The following is an 18,436-nucleotide window of genomic DNA, read 5'->3' as shown; positions in this document are numbered from 1 at the left end:
ATAATCGATTGTTTACTTTTTTCCCGCCCGGTTTTTTTTTTTTCTTTTCAATTTTGTTTCTTTCCCTCCCCTTTAGATGCACATAATTATCATAACGAAAGGTTTTCCGTGATAAATTGTTTAGTATATAATCATTTTAAATCAATAAATTAAAATATTTCATTAATTAATATTCTGCGTTAATGTATTTTTTGCAATTTATAAAATATTTCAGCTAAATTATCGATAACGGTTCGATTTGGAAATATAAAATATAAACAGTAGCGCGCTATACGTTACCGCTTTGTCATCATTCGCACAGTGACTCTCGAGTAATAAAGTTGTGGTGAGAAACGCTTGTATATTATAATTTTTTTTGTTAAACATTATGATTAGTCTTGAAACATAATTTGCTATGAATATTAATTAATAAATTAATTAATTAAAATTAATTAACGACATGAAACTGTAATCGCAACGATAAATCTTTATCGTATCGCAAATCGTTCATTACTGCGATTGAAATTGAAACAGATTATACATAAAAGAGGATAAGAGATTATATGCGATATTTCGATCATCGATACTTATACAATATCTCTTTATATATTAGAATATAATATCAGAATTAAATATATTTCGATCAATGCTTTAAATTCTCTCAATCATTGTTAATTAAATACACATTTTAATCGAAATTGATTAAATTATAGGGATCTGAAATATAAAATAATCACTTTGTTAATTGCGATTTTTACGTAATTAATTATTATTTTAATATTTAGAATCAAAATATATTTCGTCCGTGTTACTTTATCGTTCTACTTGATAATCTAAATATAATTTAGGATGTGAGAGAACGCGAAGTAAAACAATCGAATTATAGGATGCACATAATTAGCATAACAGAAGGTTCCGTGATAAATTGTTTAATATATAATCAATTTTAATCAGTAAATTAAAATACTTTCATTAATATAATATTCTGCGTTAATGTATATTTTACAATTTATAAAATATTTCAGCAAATTATCGATATCACGGCCTTCGATTTTGGAAATATAAAATATAAACAGTAGCGCTCTATACGTTACCGGCTTTGTCATCATTCGGACAGTGATCTCTCGAGTAATAAAGTTGTGGTGAGAAACGCTTCGTATATTGTAATTTTTTTTGTTAAACACGTTTATGATTAGTCTTGAAACATAATTTGCTATGAATATTAATAAATGTGAATTAATTAAAAATTAATTAACGACATGAAACTGTAATGCAACGATAAATCTTTATCGAATCGCAATCATTCATTACTGCGATTAAAAATTGAAACTGATTATGCATAAAAGAGTATAAAAGATTATGTTTTGATATTTCGATCATCGATGCTTATTATAATATTTCTTTAATAATATTAGAATATAATATTAGAATTTAATATATTTCAACCAATGCTTTAAATTTTCTCAATTTTTGTTAATTAAATACACAATTTAATCGAAATCTTATTATGTAAATTTAAATTTATATGCTATATTTCAAAATAAATTCCAAATTATATATATATATTATATTATATATTATATATTATATTATTAAATGGAGTGAGAGTAAAGGATTTGAGAGCTTTTACTCTCATTCCATTTAATTATTTTTTATAGAGAGCTTGTTAATTACAATTATTATATTATATTATGTTATATATAAAAAAAAAATTATATATAATATAACCCTCCCATGGGGTACACCTTGTCGCGGTGGGAGGGCTTAGTACTTGGATGGTGTCTTGAGATTTATCTTAAATTTTTCTATTTATGATAAATCTTAAGGTGCTTGAAAGGGAAGCTAAGTACCCTTTCGCGTCGTCGGTGCGTCAACGTGCCGCGGACGGCTGCGCTTCGTAACCGCGTTTTTCGCGTTATAGCATTCTCGCGTTATCGCGTTTTCGCGTTTTCAAAATCCCAATTTCGTTTTTGTCAACGAGTTTCTCCTTCCGACGCCAACTAACTGGGATGTTTCATCGAGTCGTTGCTTTGCGACGTACTCGCGCCTTGTGCAACGTGGCACTTGGTGATGCCGGCCGCGCAGAACGTATGTCCAGTACAAAATGTACATGGGCGCGGCGGGTTCGATGCTTCGCGCTCGATCGGCTTAGTGATGAACACGCTCTGCTTCGTCAATTGATTTGGCCCGAATCGGTTAGAACTCGATCGATTGTTCGAAATGGTCGTCAATGGGTCCCTTCTCTTTGCTCGTCTACTCTACAGCCACACGCCTAGCGTGTGTTAACCCTGTCGAGGAGTCGAGTGGATTCCCCTAGGCACGATTTTCGCTCGGTAAAAGGGGTTGCCTCCCCATTTTCTAAATTGCTGAATGTTAGCTTTTAAAAAATGTGGGTATCCTCTTCTTTTACCGTCTATCAGCCTTGTGTACTGCGCTAGTGATATAGCATCCGTGCGGGTCACTTGAAATCGTGCTTAGCGGGTCCAGGTTCGATACGAGATAGGATAATTATGCGCGAAAAAGAGCTGGTGAACTTTATTTTCCTCTATTCCGTCAATCGTTTCGTCTTCTTTCCGGTTCGGGCCTAATCTTTGCTCGTTGTATCGTTGCATTCCCGACCTGTTGGCTCGAATTTGATTCTCGCGAAATGAAATGGGATTTTCGCTCGTACCGAAACCGGGAGTGCCCTACACAGTATATATATATTAAATATATACATCGCGCGACCAAATTTTTAATCCGAATACCGAAGTAGTGCGGGAGTGCCGTTTAGTATCGCGCGTAAAATAACGAAAATAGCGATATAAAAATATCGCTCGTGAGTGCGGGAGTGCCGTTGAAAGTATCGCGCGTCAACAACATGAGAGGAGGAGGAGGCCTGGGAGAGGCATCTTGCATCGGCGGAGCAACCTGATGGTGAATATTTATTATTTGTATATCAATTGTTATAAATCGTACGCATAATAATTCGATCTTATTATTTAAATGAATTAAAGAGAAAATTAGAGAGAAAGATTTTTATAAAAGTTATATAAAACTTTTTAAAAAACTTTCTTAAAAACAGTTTTAAAATTTTATAAAATTTTTCCACACGTGTTTATCTCTGCTTATTATTTTACACATCGGATATAAAATTCCTCGCGATAAAAATTTTTTTGAAATATTGATTGCATTTTGTGAGCATTAATATAAATGAATTTTATATTTGTATGTTACAGACAACTAGCTTCGATAACAACAACTCCGCTGTTGCGCATCAGTGTCGGTGAGTGAGAAAAACTTTTATTTAACTTTAAGGTAACGGATTCGTAGAGATTGTAGATGTAGATTGTAGATTGTAGATTGTAGATTGTAGATTGTAGATTGTAGATTGTAGATTGTGAATTGTAGTAAGTCCGTTGCCTTAAAATGGATGAGCTAGGATAGATTAAATTAAATAACTTTTAATAAATTCTTTCGAAATGCTTTGCATCTATTGCGAAAATATATTGAAGTATTAATTTAAAAAAGAGAATCAAGAAAAGAAAATTTTTTAGTAAAGACTTGATTAGTTTATTAAATCAAGAGCACGCATTAATAATTTTAACAATTTTATCAATTTTTGATACTACTTTATTCTTATAACGCGCACTTATTTTATTCTAATTTCTTATATCATAGCTCATCCATTGTAGAATTTGTTTGTAGATATTGTTTTTAAATTTTACTTTAACTTAAAATAAAGCCAAACGATTAATTAAATAATTAATTATTATAATTTAAATAAATAATTAATTAATTAAATAATTTGTAATATCATAAAAGTTATACACATACATGAATTTTATATTTTATTAGAAAATATAGTATATAGAAATTTGTAGTAATTTGGCTTTATTTGAGTTAAAATAAAGTTATATTCAAATATTTAAGAAACGATCGTAAAATCGAGCGATCGTTACGATGAGCGTGAAATATTTACGCTCATTTGCCGGTAATTAATCGGCAAAAGGAGTATTTATCTCCTTTTTCGATCTCTGATTAGAGATCGAGCGAGAAAGTGGCCAGAATCAACGAAAAGTAAGTTCAATTGGCCTGAAGAAAAGCTTTGCGTACAATAGTACGTAATGTCGGACATTTATTCACGCGGTTAGGGCATGCGGTTAGAGAATGTAATTAGGGCACGTAATTAAAATTTGCGTGATTAGAGATAGGCTTTCCTCGAATAATTTCACTTAATCGAGAAATAGGATTGTTAGGGCTATTAGGTGGTCATTAAGATATTTTAATTTTTCATTCAAAAAGTAGAGGATTGTTAGGGCTATTATGTGATTAATTTAGCTGATTTTATATTATGTATCTTTTAAGGAATCAGGAAATGTAGGTTTAAATAATATTAGGGAAAACAAATCAATAAATATTTCAATAATTATATTATTAATATTAAGAATTTTTAAGGGATCAATATTTTTTGAGTGTTTTTTTATAGGTATTTTATTTATATATGAAAATTATATTGTTAACACTCAATAATTTGTATAGTAATACGAATTTTTTTGCGAAATTTTATGTACTTATGTAATACGAAATTTATATACTTTTATGTAACACGAAATTTTATATGAAAAATTTAAAATACAAATTTATATATAATATTAAGCTATTTTTTAGTAATATAAATAATAAATTTCGTATATTTATGAATTTATGTTATTTTTAAATATAGAAATTGAAAGATTTAAAATAGAATTAAGAATGAGTAGATATTAAAGAATGAATAGAATTTATAGAGAAAGGTTTATTATTAAAATTTCAAAAAAAATGTTAAGTCAAATAATATTTATAAATAATAACTTTTAGAAAATTTATATATTTATTTATTTATATATTTATGGTTTTAATTTAAATAATAATTTTTACAAAATTTATATATTTATATACTTATATATACATTTAAGGTTTTAGTTTAAATAATAATTTTTATATAAAATTTATATGTTTATTCTCTTATATATAGATGTTTGTGTATTTATGTATTTAAAATTTTAATTTAAATAATAATTTTTATAAAATTTATATATTTATATATATTTTGAGATATATATAATTTCATTAATTGTATTTCATTAATTTTATTTATATAAATTTATCTAAACAGCTTATATTATTAAAGTTTAATATCGAAGATATTAAGAAAATTATTTTTTTCAGATATTTGTGAATATATATTGAATGTATATAATATTGAATATAGTGAACATATAATAGGATAGTAGTTTGTTAGGGCTACTCCATATAATGCTCCTTATGCACATGGTTCCGGGGACTTGCGCGTTGGAAGACTAAGGAAAGGCGCGTGGGGTTTTTAGTTGGTAGTCCCTGCCGTTAAAATGGCGGCGGGGAGAGCCCAACACTACCCCGACGGGACCGCTAAATAGGTCCTATTTAGCGGTCCCGTCGGGGTGTGCATAAGGAGCATTTTCCCCACGTAAAAAAAAAAAAAAAAAAAAAATTGTTAAATTATGTTGTATTACATTTCAAATTATATTATATTTTAATAATGAATTTCAACAATGAATTTCAACAATGAATAACATAATATCCGACATAAACAATACCGTGCTAATGATTTCGTTTTACGGTCTTGTTATGCAAATTTAAATATTATTTGTTATGCAAATTTATATACTATATTGCAAAATAAATGCTGCAATTGTATATATTATATTATATATAAAATTATATATAATATAACCCTCCCATGGGGTACACCTTGTCGCGGTGGGAGGGCTTAGTACTTGGATGGTGTCTTGAGATTTATCTTAAATTTTTCTATTTATGATAAATCTTAAGGTGCTTGAAAGGGAAGCTAAGTACCCTTTCGCGTCGTCGGTGCCGTCAACGTGCCGCGGACGGCTGCGCTTCGTAACCGCGTTTTCGCGTTATAGCATTCTCGCGTTATCGCGTTTTCGCGTTTTCCCAAAATCCCAATTTCGTTTTTGTCAACGAGTCTCTCCTTCCGACTCCAACTAACTGGGATGTTTCATCGAGTCGTTGCTTTGCGACGTACTCGCGCCTTGTGCAACGTGGCACTTGGTGATGCCGGCCGCGCAGAACGTATGTCCAGTACAAAATGTACATGGGCGCGCGGGTTCGATGCTTCGCGCTCGATCGGCTTAGTGATGAACACGCTCTGCTTCGTCAATTGATTTGGCCCGAATCGGTTAGAACTCGATCGATTGTTCGAAATGGTCGTCAATGGGTCCCTTCTCTTTGCTCGTCTACTCTACAGCCACACGCCTAGCGTGTGTTAACCCTGTCGAGGAGTCGAGTGGATTCCCCTAGGCACGATTTTCGCTCGGTAAAAGGGGTTGCCTCCCCATTTTCTAAATTGCTGAATGTTAGCTTTTAAAAAATGTGGGTATCCTCTTCTTTTACCGTCTATCAGCCTTGTGTACTGCGCTAGTGATATAGCATCCGTGCGGGTCACTTGAAATCGTGCTTAGCGGGTCCAGGTTCGATACGAGATAGGATAATTATGCGCGAAAAAGAGCTGGTGAACTTTATTTTCCTCTATTCCGTCAATCGTTTCGTCTTCTTTCCGGTTCGGGTCTAATCTTTGCTCGTTGTATCGTTGCATTCCCGACCTGTTGGCTCGAATTTGATTCTCGCGAAATGAAATGGGATTTTCGCTCGTACCGAAACCGGGAGTGCCCTACACAGTATATATATATTAAATATATACATCGCGCGACCAAATTTTTAATCCGAATACCGAAGTAGTGCGGGAGTGCCGTTTAGTATCGCGCGTAAAATAACGAAAATAGCGATATAAAAATATCGCTCGTGAGTGCGGGAGTGCCGTTGAAAGTATCGCGCGTCAACAACATGAGAGGAGGAGGAGGTCTGGGAGAGGCATCTTGCATCGGCGGAGCAACCTGATGGTGAATATTATTATATTATTTGTATATCAATTGTTATAAATCGTACGCATAATAATTCGATCTTATTATTTAAATGAATTAAAGAGAAAATTAGAGAGAAAGATTTTTATAAAAGTTATATAAAACTTTTTAAAAAACTTTCTTAAAAAACAGTTTTAAAATTTTATAAAATTTTTCCACACGTGTTTATCTCTGCTTATTATTTTACAAATCGGATATAAAATTCCGCGCGATAAAAATTTTTTGAAATATTGATTGCATTTTGTGAGCATTAATATAAATGAATTTTATATTTGTATGTTACAGACAACTAGCTTCGATAACAACAACTCCGCTGTTGCGCATCAGTGTCGGTGAGTGAGAAAAACTTTTATTTAACTTTAAGGTAACGGATTCGTAGAGATTGTAGATGTAGATTGTAGATTGTAGATTGTAGATTGTAGATTGTGAATTGTAGAGTAAGTCCGTTGCCTTAAAATGGATGAGCTAGGATAGATTAAATTAAATAACTTTTAATAAATTCTTTCGAAATGCTTTGCATCTATTGCGAAAATATATTGAAGTATTAATTTAAAAAAGAGAATCAAGAAAAGAAAATTTTTTTTGTAAAGACTTGACTAGTTTATTAAATCAAGAGCACGCATTAATAATTTTAACAATTTTATCAATTTTTGATACTACTTTATTCTTATAACGCGCACTTATTTTATTCTAATTTCTTATATCATAGCTCATCCATTGTAGAATTTGTTTGTAGATATTGTTTTTAAATTTTACTTTAACTTAAAATAAAGCCAAACGATTAATTAATTAAATAATTTGTAATATCATAAAAGTTATACACATACATAAATTTTATATTTTATTAGAAAATATAGTATATAGAAATTTGTAGTAATTTGGCTTTATTTGAGTTAAAATAAAGTTATATTCAAATATTTAAGAAACGATCGTAAAATCGAGCGATCGTTATGATGAGCGTGAAATATTTACGCTCATTTGCCGGTAATTAATCGGCAAAAGAAGGAGTGTTTATCTCCTTTTTCGATCTCTGATTAGAGATCGAGCGAGAAAGTGGCCAGAATCAACGAAAAGTAAGTTCAATTGGCCTGAAGAAAAGCTTTACGTACAATAGTACGTAATGTCGGACATTTATTCACGCGGTTAGGGCATGCGGTTAAAGAATGTAATTAGGGCACGTAATTAAAATATACGTGATTAGAGATAGGCTTTCCTCGAATAATTTCACTTAATCGAGAAATAGGATTGTTAGGGCTATTAGGTGATCATTAAGATTTTTTAATTTTTCTTTCAAAAAGTAGAGGATTGTTAGAGCTATTATGTGATTAATTTAGCTGATTTTATATTATGTATCTTTTAATGAATCAGGAAATGTAGGTTTAAATAATATTAGGGAAAACAAATTAATAAATATTTCAATAATTATATTATTAATATTAAGAATTTTTTATGGATCAATATTTTTTGAGTGTTTTTTAAGAGAGTTTTTTTTCCCCACGTAAAAAAAAAGGATTGTTAATTTATTTTGTATGACATTTCAAATTATATAATATTATATTTTACATTAACTTTTTGTATTAAATTCTGTATTGAAAGAAAATGAAAAATTTTGCCTTCTCGATGATATCTCCATCTTAAGGAAGACATTTGCCGACTGAGGAGGTTTGAGTATTTTAATGAACCTGAGAGCTATACCGGCGGTAACATACATCGATATTCGTATAGACTTTTCTTATATTTAAGATAATTTTAAGTATGATCTTAAATATAAAAATGAGTTATGAATACCGATCGTAATTATTGATAGAGTCATCTATGCCGGACAAGTCGAAGTTGAAGTGTCAGACTAAGAGAAATACCAAAATTATATAAATATTTGTTATATTAATTATATTAATATTTTTAAAATGAATGAAAAAGGAACAATAATCGAGAAAAAGACAACTACAGTGATTTGAATATCTATACCTGAGAACAAATGTCCATAGAAAGTATTTCGATGGACTCCATAGGAAGGAATGACAAATGATGATAATTTTTATAATTTTAACACAAAGGAATACAATAAACCATAATAATCCAAGAACTCGAAGAAGAGAATATATTGGATAGAAATGCATAATGATTGAAAATAATTAGGAACTAAAAGACAGTGTACAATCTATTTATTAATAATAATACTATTTTGTAATTATATTAAATTTTATAATTTAGTACATTATATTATATAAAATATTAAACATAAAAATATTATGCTGGTAAGAAAATTATAATAAAAGTATACAAATAATGTTGACTATATTAGAATAGAACATATGAATTCTTTATATTTTATATAAAGGAAGAGATATTTAAAATATTTTGCAACATATATTTTTCGAATCTTAATTATAAAAGCTTCAGAAGAATCAGTGATTACTTTAACAAATTCTATACATGTATTAATAATTACGTTTTTAAATATTTAAAAAAAAATGATTGATAAATATCAAAGATTATTTTACTGCTAATTAAAAAGATTTATAGAAATACGGTTAAAAAGGTTTTTATTCCACAACAGACATTTTGTTTTTTTTGTAAATAAAAATATATAAATATGACATTGAATGTATAGAAAAATATTTATTTTATCTTTGAACATTACATTGGAAGATCACAGTATTTTTCGGGATTGAAGTCAAATTTTAATTTCTTACTTTGTGATACGACATAAATAGATATGAATCAATTAATTAAATATATATTATATTTAAATTTTTCAATGTTAACATATCTTTCGAAAAGAGATAATATATCTGTATTTATGTACACATAGAATATATATATGTAATTCCAGCGCGTGTATTTCATGTAATGTTTTAAATTAAATATATATATATATATATATATATATATATATATATTTCTAAACATAACGCAGATATTTCAGAATAAAGTTGTAGCGTTATACTATATATACATATATATATATATATATATATATATATATATATATTATATGTGTGTGTGTTTATTTGTGTATGTGTAGAGAAAGAGAGAGAAAGGGAGAGAGAGAGGACCACAAAATTTTTTTAAAAAATTAAAATTAAAAATATTTATATTTATATACATATGCGTTTTGCTATACAGCACTGATGGCATTTCGTGTACATAGGCATTTCGTGTACTACAGGCATTTTTTACATAGCACGGAACAGAATCAGAAATTGTACACATATATGTTACTCTCTGAGAACTTTCGTGGACTTTGGCTTTGTAGTTCATGTCCACGTTTTTTAGATTAACAGAGGGCGTATCGCTTTCAGGGATCACCTAAAAGTAGAGCACTAAATATACAGGTATTCTATACTCCGCCATTTTTAATCCATTCCCCCTCCTTGTTTCTCGTGTCACTCGCCTCGTCGCTAAGCTGAGATTATAGTAGATAGGTTAGTGAGATTATATGGGGTGGGGGGATGGATTAAAAATGGCGGAGTATAGAATACTCATATATTTAGTGCCTTACTAAAAGCGGGCCATGACATCTCTCAGTCTTCTCTCTGATATCAGAATCAAAAATATTGACTTTACTCGTAAAGCCATAATCACACTACGGGTTGCAACCTCGGTTGCGATTGAAATTGATCAATCAGAACAAAGCAATTTGTCGGTCGGCTACTCTGATTGATTCAACCGCAATCCGTAGTGTGATTACGACTTTATGTAATTTACGAATTAAAAGAAAAATAAATAATTCACAACTACATATAATTTCATTATTTAAATATATACAAATTTCTCCAAAATATTTTTTAAAAGCTGCGTCTTTGCTTTTCTTGCAACATATTTAAAATATTTTTATAGTAAATGTAAAAAGAGACAGAGATCCATCCGGAAATTACATGTCTCTTTCTAATTCTGAAACTGATTTTCTATAGGATAGTATTGGGGTGGCTCGCTCCAATATACTATAGACTCTGAATGCATTGAAGCGTTTGATTGACCAATCAGGTTAAAGAAATTTTTACTCCTTTCATCCTGATTGGTCAATCAAACGCTTCAAAGTATCCAAAGCGTCTTTCCGACCGCAGCCATAGAGCTCCAGTCGCTCAAGGTGTATTTCGCTTCTATCTTTTCCATCACTTCTCTCGTTTCTCGTCAAGATGGTAAGTGTCTTCGCGTTGTGTTACCTCTGTAATAATCCAACGATATTGACGACATCATCGTTACGTTTGTAATTTATTTACAACAAATGCACAATTAGTAATATTGGGAATAATTTTTTTTAATTATTACGGTTTCGAAAAAAATGCTGCATATTCATCTGTGTCGTGTTGGAGAGGGATAACCTCTCGGGTTCGCGTTATGTTATTTTTGATATAAGTAATAATTCCAGCGGCACTTATAAATAAATTTACTCGTTACTTGTATTACGCTTTCCTTGTATTTTCCTAGTCAACCCACAAGAAGAAGACTAGAAAACTACGTGGACATGTGAGCCACGGTCACGGCCGCGTTGGTGAGTTCATCCCATACAATTTGTTGTAGGCACACGTGTATCGTAAAGTAAATAAAAATATAGAATGCATTTGATACTTATTTTAAATATGAAGAAGAGGAAAAGTTGACGTTTTTAAAAATACATTAATAAAAATATTTTATCTTTTATTGTTAGTAGAGATACAAGAAATTCTGCAATTGAATATTTCAAATGAAAATTGCTAATTTCACGTGTAATCTTTCACCTTTTTAAGTAAATTTCTGATAAGAATACCATATTTTCAAACTCTTTCTTTTTATATTGTATAAATCAAAAGTTTATTATTTTATAATTATACTGTTTGCATTTTTCAGGCAAACACAGGAAACATCCCGGTGGTCGCGGTAATGCTGGAGGTTTGCACCACCATCGAATTAATTTTGACAAGTATCATCCTGGATATTTTGGAAAGGTGAGAATGATTCTTCAAGATATTGCACTTGTACTGAAAGGCGTTGTATATCAAATGATGAGACTTTAATTTTCACCGGCGAAATGAATTACGTTGATTATATTCTACTATAATCTGAATTATTTTTCACGTGTGAAATCTGTTATCAGGATTATATTCATATCATATCTTTAATTGGCTTTTGTTCTATCGACAGCTTGGTATGAGGAATTATCACCTGCGTCGAAATACTAAATGGTGCCCAACTATAAATCTAGACAAATTGTGGACCCTTGTCTCTGAACAAACGAGACTGAAATATAAAGATGTCGAGGGCAAAGCACCTGTTATTGATCTTGTAAAAGCGGTAAAGATATCAGACTTTCTTTTAACTTTAGCTTTTCATAATATATACATATATTACTCTCTGCTTTCGAGATATTTTCCAATAATTTCTTTACTACTACTATACATGATGATCTTGCAACGGGCGGTCTTAAAAGTGCTGTACAACACTTACATCCATGTTGATTGTTGCATTCTGATTAATTCCTTGCAAAATATTTTGAAAGATATAAAATAATTTTCTTAAAGGCGAAAATTTATAAAGTATTTTAAAAATACATACATTTTGATATGTTAGAGTTTATATCGATCAATATATTTTTTAGGGATATTACAAATTATTGGGAAAAGGACGCCTCCCTAAGCAGCCTGTCATAGTTAAGGCGAAATTTTTCAGCAAACAGGCGGAAGACAAGATCAAGGCGGTTGGTGGCGCGTGCGTCTTGTGCGCATAATCATTGAGTATGTATTTTCTTTTTTTAATTTGTCATGATTTTGCAACAGGTGGACCAGAAAGTGTTGAAACATTCTCACAAAATATAATGCATAAATAGTTTCATTTTGATGAGTTAAATATTAAATATTTCATAAAGAACCTATATATCATTAAAATACTAACTTTTGCTTTTTACTTTCAGGACAGTGTTCATTTCCATAAGTTTACTCTTGTCGACTCAAATATTAAAACTTTATAAGGATGTAAAAAAAAGAGACGTGAGAAGATTAAGAATAATTTATGGAAACGAATGTATTTCAATGATAAATAAAAATTTTTCAAAACACTTCTTTTTATACAAATTGTTTTATAGATAGAAATTACATCTTATATAATGAAGTATATCACATATTTTCTGACCTTGTGTAATTATCGAGCGAATAAATATGATCTCACATGTTGATAGAAGTATATAAACACATATTTCTTCGAAAAAAATAATACATTGTCCGCGCTAGCTTTTATTAGTAAGTTTACTTGAATTATTAGATGCATTATGCTATGTGAGGTGGTGGAGGAGGTATTTGCATTCCACTCGCCAGAAGAGCTGGTGGCGGCGGTACCGGATTAAACATGGGTGGTCTAGGAGGAGGTGGTGGAACAGGTACCATCGGACTCAATCCTGGTCTTATTAGAGGGACTGGCGGCGGTGGTACTTTGCCTACAGATGGTTTCTCATTCTTGAATGCAAATTGCAGGAAAAATTGTTTTGTATCCTTGTTCCAGTGAGTCCAGAATTTTCCTTCCGCCTTCTCCACTTCCCTACTGGGCACCTGTAAATTATAAATAATAAAGTCTCGATTTAATTCATGGAAAATCCTTAGGATATTCAGAGGTAAAGATTTAGCTTTCTTGAATTCTTACTTTAAAGGCGATAGTCTCGTATGGTTCAGCTGCAAACAGCAGATACTGCCATTTACGATCAGGTGGCTCGACCCTCTGCTCGTAGGCGGACATAAACCTGTGCCTCGGAATTACGTTATCCGCCACCTCCGGATAGTCTACCTGAAACAGCAAACTCTGCTGGCCGGATTCCGGATCGCGCTGCTTCGTGACTCGATAACCAGGTCGACCGATCTTCACGAATTTCTTGGGTTCGACCCGGGGTTTCTCCGGTGCTAGAGTCTGTGGCGCTTCCTTGGCCTCCTTCGCGGCTCTCCTGGCTAGATTGGCCTGATGCTTCTTACCCTGGGTATGCGCCAGGTAACTACCCTCGTTGTTGTGCAGGGTGAGACACAATTTGCACTCGTACGAGCCCAGGTGATTTTTCATAAAATATGGGTCCTTATTTAAGTCGATAGTTTCCAGGGCGAGTTGACGGAGCCGCTCCCGGCGATCGCGATTGCTCTCCGACCAGGAGGCGACCCCGCCGCCGCCGGTCTTACCACCTGGACGATTTTGGAAATCCATCCTCGATCAGAGTGAAAAGATGAGGTATTCTTAAAAATCTTTCTTCATAAAATGGAAAGACAACCGCACTAAATAGAAATGCAAATATAAATAACCTCCTCGTATGATGCGGTTATGGTGCACTTTGTTACAACCGCGTTTAATAACATGACTAGATGGATGATGTACCGTGCTCGATTCTCAATTGGCTCGTTTGGACAAATTCTCGACTGATTGTGTCGCAATACTTCTTTTTATATCATAAAATACGTTCCTCGACAAACTAAACTTGTGTATTACTTCATCTTTACTTCTCTTTTCGTAATGTTTTGTCTTATATTCAAGGAATTTAAGTTCGAAGATCGCAATATAATACAGTTACCAAACAGCCTGTATTGTCGGAAAATTTGACCACTCAGGAATAGACGAACAGAGATTTCTTTGTCCTTATTGGTCAAGTGCTATGCTCAATTTTCAATGCGGTAATCAGATGTAAGCATGAAAATTTCTTCCAATCGTCAGAGATTCACCGTGTTTCTCTGTGTTCATTGTGTCTGCTATTGTTATGAGCAAGCACACTTGTTGATAAATAATAGAAGTGTCGAGATTTGACCAGATTTAATCATGGCACGATTTCATTTTAATACGTCATGGATTTTAAATTTGAATTGTCGCTGAAAGTCGACTTCTTGAAGAGAAAAAAAAGAGATCAAGATTATTAATAGAACTACTGCTCTATTGCTATTTCGACGCTTTGTCAACGCAATTTTGAAAATTATGGCTGCGAAAGGCATTCACAGCTTGAGATTTAATCAGGATCAAGGTGAGTTTTTCAATTTTCAAATTGGAGAAAGTGTGTTTTTAAACTATGGCACATAATCTTTTCATTGGCTTTGTTTATCCCTTTGATAGGATGCTTTACTTGTTGCATGGAATCTGGACTGAGAATCTATAATGTTGAACCATTGGTGGAGAAGGCACACTTTGATAACGAATTCATGGGAAGCATCTCTATGGCAGAGATGCTCTGGAGGACAAATGTAATTGCCGTAGTAGGTGGTGGAAACCGTGCTAAATTCGCTGATAACACTGTCTTAATCTACGACGACTTGTCAAAAAAATTTGTTATGGAAGTCACTTTTACCAGTTTAATCAAAGCAGTCAGGTTGCGAAGAGATAAGTAAGTTTTCTGAAATTATACAGTTTTTCTCGTGAATGCAAAAAGAGATGTCTGCTCATGTAGGAATGATTTTGTGTCCTAGAATGGTGGTAGCATTACAACGAGAGATTCATGTTTTTTCATTTCCCACGCCTATTCGAAGGCTGTTAACGCTCGAAACTAGAGATAATCCGATGGGTTTGATGGAAATTGCGACGTTTGCGACAGCACAGCGGCAACTACTGGCTTTTCCAGGTCACAAACTAGGCAGTGTACAATTGGTGGATCTCGCAGCCACCGAGGCTGGAAGTTCCAGTGCTCCTATTACTCTCTCTGCACATCAGGTACTTTAACAATTAATAATAAGCAATTTTTAGTGTATTTTTATTACATCTATGTTGTATTTATGTGTATCTATGTTGTATTTATGTGTATCCTATATGTATTCTTGTTGTAATGACAACAGGGTGCACTGGCATGTCTGGCAGTTAATGGAAATGGGACCATGATTGCTACTGCATCAGTTCAAGGAACTTTGATCAGAGTCTGGGATTCTGTGCGCAGGAGTTTATTAGTTGAATTGAGACGCGGTGCAGATCCTGCTACGCTCTATTGGTCAGTGTAAATAAGATTAATATTATCGTGTAATGTTAGTATCATAAGCATCACTTAGTGATAATTAAAATTTTTTATTTTATCAATAATTGCATAATATTTTTTTTAGTATAACTTTTAGCAGAGATTCGGAATTTTTATGTGTCTCGAGCGATAAAGGAACAGTACACATATTCGCTTTAAAGAATACTAACTTGAATCGACGATCCACGTACGTAAACGGTTTAAAAAAAAATAATAATTTTTAAAATAAATAATTTTCGAATAATCACTTTAATTGCAAGATATATGAATAACTTTGTATTGTCGTTTTTAGTTTTTCGAATATGGGTGGTTTTCTTGGTAATTATGTCGAGAGTCAATGGGCACTAGCTACTTTCACGGTACCTCCAGAGTGCGCGTGCGTTTGCGCGTTTGGCACGCACAATTCTGTGATAGGTATTTTGTATGAAAAAAATTTATCATTAATATCTGTGCTTTGCTTTATATCGTTTCCCTCTTCATTTCAGCTGTATGTATGGATGGAACATTTCACAAGTATATTTTTACTGCAGAAGGCAATTGCAATCGACAAGCATTCGATGTCTTTCTCGACGTGTGCGACGATGATGATTTTTAACACAAGGCCTATCATACATTTATGAATAAATACAAGATTTTATTGTTGTTATATATAAAACAGTACTGCAACGAAATTTCTCTAGTCGGTTCGAGAACGAAATTTCTTGTATGTGATAATTGTACAGGTACAGGTAATTGAGTCAATTATGCAAAAAGTACATAAGTCGTGAAAAAATTGATGTCCCATTTGTGGTTTTCAACTTTTTTATGATATACATGCACTTCGCATAATTAATCATAGTTGTAATAAATATTAATAGACATATATTTTGTACAACAAACAGGTCATGTAATTATATTTTTATTTGTCACCTATCCTTTATCTGAAGATACCAAAAAAAATTTTACAATGTACAATCTATTATACATGCTAATTCTATAGGAACCTTCAAGTAAATTTCATAGAATAACTTGTGTCCATTTATCTGAAAGATTGTTCTCTAGCTCTCTCTGAAAAAATAGAGATTATAAAGGATGGAATTAATAAGGAAGTAGTAATATATATATTGACAATATAACGGAAAAATATTCATACTATATGGCTCAGGATTTATCATAGGTCGGATCATGGTAGCGTAACAGTATACACCTATAAGTCCAACAAAACCTCCAACAAAGACATTATATCTCCACCCTCTCAATCGCATAGCTTCTAATTTATTTGTGCGCAGGAAGAACCACGAGTTATGAATATTAATTCAGTTATAACATGAATAGAAAAGTTTTTTTGAAAAATCAAACATATTCTACTTGTCTTTCATTTCGACTCATCTCCAATCTAAAAAAAAATACATATTCTTGATTAAACCATAACTTTGCCACAAAAAGATATTACATTAATTTCTATCGCGAAAATTATATTGTATTGACCATTAAATAATCCTGAATTTTATTCCTACAAAAACTCGTGTTATTAGATATCTCGAGTTTATTTTTGAGGTTATGACAGGAGAGGGGATACGATCATGATCCGTGACATTTGTGATCTATAAGGCCTGTTCTACAATGAGTCGTAAGTCGTTAGTCGTAGGCAAATTGACCAATCATAGTTGATTATTTTTTAAATAATCGACTATGGTTGGTCAATTTGCCTATGACTTACGACTCATTGTAGAACGGGGCTAACCGATTAGTTTAAGGTTTCTCTTTGTTACTATTTGATGCCACTAGATGGTGAATTGATTTTAGTTTCTCGCAAGTGCAGTTTGTGACACAATTCAGTATATAAGAAATTTCTTAAAAGAGATCAATTGTACTTGCTTCGGCAGTACATATACTAAAATTGGAACGATACAGAGAAGATTAGCATGGCCCCTGCGCAAGGATGACACGCAAAATCGTGAAGCGTTCCACATTTTTTGCTCTTAGCAAGATTATATTATATTCACGCATAGAAAGCGCTTATTTATTTTCTTATGCTATGTACTAGGTTTATTCTTTTTTGTAACTGAATTTTATGCAAAAAATAAAAATGAGATAAATTAAAAATGAGATAGATAGAAGTTATAGAGAGGGAGAAGAAAAATACACAAGAAATTTAGCTACAACGAGAGAACAAATCTATTATTTAATAAGCTGTAATAAAAAAATTTCAAATTTAAAGAAAGAAATATTTTTTTGAAATATAAAAATTTGACGTGTAAAATGATAATATTAAATTAATTTACATAAATTTTTTTACTCAAAAACAGAAAGTATAAGTATATATACTATATAAGTATATAAATTCTATAAGTTTTTATTTTTAAAAAACAGTTTTGTTTCAGAATTGATAAAAATTATAAGTATATTTATTATTATTTATTTATTTCATTATATATATCGAAATTTTCGAAAGGTACATTCAATCTATCGATCGAGTATTTTTTAATAAACGAATTAATTTTGAAAAAAATTGCGCGCAATTTTTTCGTACAAAAAGAGAATCCGCGATTCGAAATATTTTACTTACGATTTTTGATCTACGACGATTATTTAT

At 31.7% G+C, this 18,436-nt stretch overlaps 3 protein-coding genes, 1 long non-coding RNA gene and 1 other non-coding gene across 5 annotated transcripts; 3 read left to right on the top strand and 2 right to left on the bottom strand.

Annotated features, from left to right (window-relative positions):
* Positions 1-10,967: 10,967 nt before the first annotated feature.
* LOC105256462 (60S ribosomal protein L27a) lies at positions 10,968-12,960 on the top strand. The gene is made up of 6 exons (XM_011266370.3): positions 10,968-11,068; positions 11,358-11,421; positions 11,757-11,854; positions 12,051-12,200; positions 12,505-12,640; positions 12,817-12,960. Exons 1-5 carry the CDS (start codon positions 11,066-11,068, stop codon positions 12,631-12,633), a joined length of 444 nt encoding a protein of 147 aa, XP_011264672.1. The 5' UTR covers positions 10,968-11,065; the 3' UTR covers positions 12,634-12,640; positions 12,817-12,960.
* A 33-nt stretch (positions 12,961-12,993) lies between these two features.
* LOC105256461 (splicing factor 3A subunit 2) lies at positions 12,994-14,435 on the bottom strand. The gene is made up of 2 exons (XM_011266369.3): positions 13,539-14,435; positions 12,994-13,447 (listed from the first exon to the last, which is right to left on the bottom strand). The coding sequence occupies exons 1-2, from the start codon at positions 14,082-14,084 to the stop codon at positions 13,169-13,171; spliced, it is 825 nt and encodes a 274-aa protein (XP_011264671.1). The 5' UTR covers positions 14,085-14,435; the 3' UTR covers positions 12,994-13,168.
* A 405-nt stretch (positions 14,436-14,840) lies between these two features.
* On the top strand, positions 14,841-16,721 carry LOC105256460 (WD repeat domain phosphoinositide-interacting protein 4). The gene is made up of 7 exons (XM_011266368.3): positions 14,841-14,886; positions 14,976-15,243; positions 15,326-15,566; positions 15,689-15,837; positions 15,947-16,048; positions 16,154-16,275; positions 16,347-16,721. The coding sequence occupies exons 1-7, from the start codon at positions 14,841-14,843 to the stop codon at positions 16,454-16,456; spliced, it is 1,038 nt and encodes a 345-aa protein (XP_011264670.1). The 3' UTR covers positions 16,457-16,721.
* A 22-nt stretch (positions 16,722-16,743) lies between these two features.
* Positions 16,744-17,184, bottom strand: LOC112638558. The gene is made up of 2 exons (XR_003123086.1): positions 16,994-17,184; positions 16,744-16,908 (listed from the first exon to the last, which is right to left on the bottom strand). It is a non-coding gene; the product is annotated as an uncharacterized LOC112638558 (long non-coding RNA).
* A 526-nt stretch (positions 17,185-17,710) lies between these two features.
* LOC112638565 lies at positions 17,711-17,817 on the top strand. Its single transcript, XR_003123087.1, has one exon. It is a non-coding gene; the product is annotated as a U6 spliceosomal RNA (small nuclear RNA).
* Positions 17,818-18,436: the final 619 nt, after the last annotated feature.

This window comes from Camponotus floridanus, unplaced genomic scaffold (assembly GCF_003227725.1).
Source record: "Camponotus floridanus strain SB8 unplaced genomic scaffold, Cflo_v7.5 scaffold320, whole genome shotgun sequence".
NCBI lineage: Eukaryota > Metazoa > Arthropoda > Insecta > Hymenoptera > Formicidae > Camponotus > Camponotus floridanus.
Note: the sequence above shows the minus strand (reverse complement) of the source record. Positions and strands in the feature narration are given on the sequence as shown.

Coding starts and splice junctions, on each gene's coding strand:
- LOC105256462 (XM_011266370.3), top strand. Junction 11,422..11,756: donor CCACGGTCACGGCCGCGTTG/GTGAGTTCATCC, acceptor TGCATTTTTCAG/GCAAACACAGGAAACATCCC. Junction 12,201..12,504: donor TTATTGATCTTGTAAAAGCG/GTAAAGATATCA, acceptor TATATTTTTTAG/GGATATTACAAATTATTGGG.
- LOC105256461 (XM_011266369.3), bottom strand. CDS start 14,084: ATGGATTTCCAAAATCGTCCAGGTGGTAAGACCGGCGGCGGCGGGGTC. Junction 13,448..13,538: donor ACGAGACTATCGCCTTTAAA/GTAAGAATTCAA, acceptor TATAATTTACAG/GTGCCCAGTAGGGAAGTGGA.
- LOC105256460 (XM_011266368.3), top strand. CDS start 14,841: ATGGCTGCGAAAGGCATTCACAGCTTGAGATTTAATCAGGATCAAG. Junction 15,567..15,688: donor TTACTCTCTCTGCACATCAG/GTACTTTAACAA, acceptor TAATGACAACAG/GGTGCACTGGCATGTCTGGC. Junction 16,276..16,346: donor CACGCACAATTCTGTGATAG/GTATTTTGTATG, acceptor TCTTCATTTCAG/CTGTATGTATGGATGGAACA.